The sequence below is a fragment of the Cryptotermes secundus genome, unplaced genomic scaffold (assembly GCF_002891405.2).
Source record: "Cryptotermes secundus unplaced genomic scaffold, Csec_1.0 scaffold508, whole genome shotgun sequence".
Classification (NCBI taxonomy): domain Eukaryota; kingdom Metazoa; phylum Arthropoda; class Insecta; order Blattodea; family Kalotermitidae; genus Cryptotermes; species Cryptotermes secundus.
The window spans coordinates 90,101-93,981 of record NW_019733326.1 but is presented as its reverse complement, the minus strand read 5'-3'; the positions used below and the strand labels follow the sequence as shown (position 1 = coordinate 93,981).

Sequence of the window (3,881 nt, the reverse complement as noted above, 5' to 3'; positions counted from 1 at the left end):
CCTTCGGATGGGGAGCTGATAGAAGCGATCAGGGCCCACTATCCGATAGGGGTGCATCGAGCCATGCTTACCAACCAGATGCAAACCATTGAGCAAGCCCTGGATCTTCTCAAGAGTGGAGCTGATGGAACAGTCCGAGAATTATCCGAGACCTCCCGTGCAACCCCACAATTCGAACCCTAACAGGGCAGCGAGCAATCCTAACAGAAGTGAGCCCAGAGGCCAAAACCAGGCTCATGTGCGCCAGGTGCAATTCTTTCCGTCACGGAACCGTTCGAATCGGAACCGGAGACGTAATCGCCGTAATTACCAGTCAGAGAGAGGCGGAGAACCCCCAAAGGGAAGCTCCGGCCCTCTTAACTCCCATGCAACCCCGTACCAGGGGCGACAAGAGCAAAACAATCACAGCGATAGCCATTCGGGAAACCGATAACTGGAGTTATTGAGGACCGGATGGCTCCCGTTGTGAGATCCCACGTAATTCTAGGTCCGCTCAAGGCATCCCAAATGGCAGGCGAACCCAGTTGTGAAGGCGAGTCTAACTCTGAAACTCAAGATAGCTACTCAGAGCAGGTGACTACGGGTGGTGTAGTACTGTTCATCAATGAGGCCAATTTAGCAAACAGTCCTCAGGTCGAAGTTCAAGTGTTGAACAAAATTAAATTCACAGCTATTCTAGATTCTGGCAGTGAGGTTAATCTCCTATCAGAACGAATTTATGAGCTAACTGAAACAGGTGTAAAAGTTCCTACCCTACCAGTTGAAGGAGTGGTTCTCGTAACAGCGTTCGGCAGGCGATCCAAGCGGATACGATGGCAGGCCCTACTCGAATTTTCGAAGGCCAAGATGTGTTGGAGACCATCTTTCTAGTTTCACCTCAGTTGAATAATGACGCCATTTTCGGTTGTCAATTCTTGAAGGAGCATGGAGTTATCATCGACTTCAACACAGGAAAGCTCACGTATGTCCGTAACGGAACAAGAGAGTGAACATTTGCCACTAGGGCAGCATCGCAAGGCGCTTGCAATAATGACAGTGGAGAGTTAAAAGAATCTTCCAACATTCTATCCAAGTTAGCAGGTCAGCGACCCAACCCCCAAACAGCTGACTGTGCAGACCCCCCTCCCCATTCCAGAGCAGCTGACTACTGCAATGGATCCCTACCTCACCCCACCGCATGCGGCAGAGTGGCGACCAACGGCGCTAGACTCGGTCTTTGGATCGACAAAGGACCACTAAACCCAGACAGGAACAAGGAGTTCCCGGACCCTGACGCAATGCGCGATCAGTTGTGCCCCAATGGAGTGTGTTCTAGCGAGTGAGGCAGCTTGCATAAGTAGCCCCCGCAGCAGAGTTCCTGCTAGTCTGAATGCCAGCCCTACTTATGAGTTAGAAGTCAACTCAGTAGAGACAGCCCTGCCACATGGCCAACCCATCCCCAACCCAAAACCCAGTTTCCCAGACCCCCGGTCATTACAAGCAGCCGATCTACACTCCTTAGTAGAGCAAGTGACTGATTTGTCCACAGCTGAACGAAGTGATCTATACCAGGTTCTATTCCGGTATAGAGAGCACATGACAACGCGACCTGGGAAGTGCAAGCTTTTCATCTACAAATTCCAGGTAGATACCGACCGCCCAATAGTAGGTCATTCGAGGCCAATTCCGTTTGCCCTCCGACCAGCTGTTAGAGAACAAATCCGGCAGATGCTAGTCGACGACATTATTGAGTATAGCAATTCCCCGATTCTCAACCCATTAACCGTGGTAAGTAAAGAAGGAGGAGACATACGCATATGTGTTGATGCCCGGAGGGTGAATGAAGTCACCATCCCAGACCATGAGAGGACCCCACCCATGAATGAGCTCTTACAAAGATTCCATGGGGCAAAATATTTCACGTCCCTTGACCTGAGTTCAACTTATTCACAGGTAGAGCTACATGAGGACTCTAGAAAATACACGGCCTTTACGTCCGAATCCACCGTGTATCAGTACAAAAGAGTTCCATATGGGTTCAGAAATTCATTACCCGCATTCGTACGTGCCATAAAGGTAACGCTGGGAACGGATCTGGAGAACGTGGTATCCTACGTTGAGGACATCTTGATACATTCCCCTACCATAAAAGATCACCTAAGGCATCTTGATACCGTACTCGATAAATTAACGAAGGCAGGCTTCACGATCAACGCCAAAAAGTGTCGCTTCTGCAAAGACGAGGTTAGGTTTTTGGGACACCGTATAGATAGGACCGGTGTATCCGCTGACCCGGATAGGGTACAGTCCATCCTCAACTATCCAGCACCGGGAAACAGTAAACAGCTGAGGCAGTTTCTCGGAACCTGTAATTTTCATAGCAGATTCATCATAGGCTATGCAAATTACGTCGTACCGCTAACGCCTCTATTGAAGCAAGGTGTGAAGTGGACGTGGACAGATGAAGCACGGGATGCATTCCTGCGCCTGCGGCAGAGTTTTGCGCGCAGCATTCACCTGGTCCATCCACGTGATGACGCACCGAATGCAATTTACACTGACGCCAGCAAGCTGGGGATAAGTTCAATACTAAACCAGGAAAGCGACTCCGGTGAGACGTTGGTAGTGTCCACCGCATCCAGAGTGCTGAGCCCCGTAGAACGGAGGTACTTCACCTGTGAACAGGAGCTGCTTGCAGTAGTCTATGCGCTTCAGAAGTTCAGAATATATGTGATTGGTCACTCCATCACTGTATATTCCGATAATAAAGCATTATCGTTTCTGAAGCGGTGTAATTTGACATCTAGCCGAGTCACACGCTGGGTAATGCAGCTGCAGGAGTACGAGTTGAAGATTGTACACATTAAAGGCAGCGATAACTTCTTTGCAGACATGCTGAGCCGCAACCCCATTGGGTTAAGCCAAGTGAGCCGCGACCAAGTGTTGAAGCCTAAAGAGTTATTCGTGGCAATTGTAGACCTGGGAACTGACAGAACACACATGAAAGAATTAGGCAATCTGTCGGAACACCAACTCGGTGATCCCGCTTTAAATAAATTACGGGGAAGAACTGGAGAGCGACCCAGAGAAATTTTCGGGCAGGTACATGGTAAGAGACAAGATCCTGTTCTGCAAAAATGACAGGAGCCATCCCTATTGGAGAATTATGTTACCCAGACAACTAGAAGACCGAGTGATTCGGTATGCACATACTTTATTGGGACATCAAGGCACCGATAAATGTATGTTGCAAATAGCACACTTTCCACCTAAAGTCATTAGGAAGAAAGGTGCTGTTGTGCCACGGCACTAGATGCCAGATATATTTTGTATTATCATTAATTTTAGTTCATTTGTAACAGAAAGGGAAAGAACAGTCACAGGATGATGAACCGGAAGTTGAATGAGATCAGACTCACGAGTGTGCGGTATCCGGTAGTCAGCCATTTTATGATGCATCAGTTAGAGAATTACGCACGTACACCAGTGCCCATATATGGGAAAGTGATGAAACGGCAAGAGACGAACGCCAATGGGAAAAGACTATTCTAGGGCGTTTCCACGCGTGGGTAGTACTCGAGCGTCGCATAGAAACATATAAAAGCCCCAGACGCGAGTGCAGAAAAGGCGAAGCTAGAGAGGACTTTGGGCGTAGTTGTTGCTACCGAACTCTGTGACAGTGCCGACCATGAAGGGACCAGCCATCGCAGCCACTCTGTGTCTTCTATATTGTTCATGTGAGTACTTGCCTCTTGTCGGGACACGCCAGTGAGAAACTAGACAATCAGAACTGTAAACTGAAGGACAGAATGAGTAGGACTCCCTTCAGGAGGAGTAGATAGGCCAAAGAATGAATATCATGTACTGTAAGTTGTAGTCAGACTTATTTCCATGTATTAATT

At 48.4% G+C, this 3,881-nt stretch overlaps 1 protein-coding gene across 1 annotated transcript in view; it reads left to right on the top strand.

Annotated features, from left to right (window-relative positions):
* The window catches only part of LOC117282595 (nucleoporin nup211-like), a 20,103-nt gene extending 16,363 nt beyond the window's left edge, over positions 1-3,740 (top strand). Inside the window, exons 3-4 of the mRNA XM_033752888.1 lie at positions 488-693; positions 1,246-3,740. Coding sequence (XP_033608779.1) covers positions 488-693; positions 1,246-3,120 — 2,081 coding nt within the window. The 3' untranslated portion in view covers positions 3,121-3,740. The remainder of the gene's footprint in view (positions 1-487; positions 694-1,245) is intronic.
* The last annotated feature ends 141 nt before the right edge of the window (positions 3,741-3,881 follow it).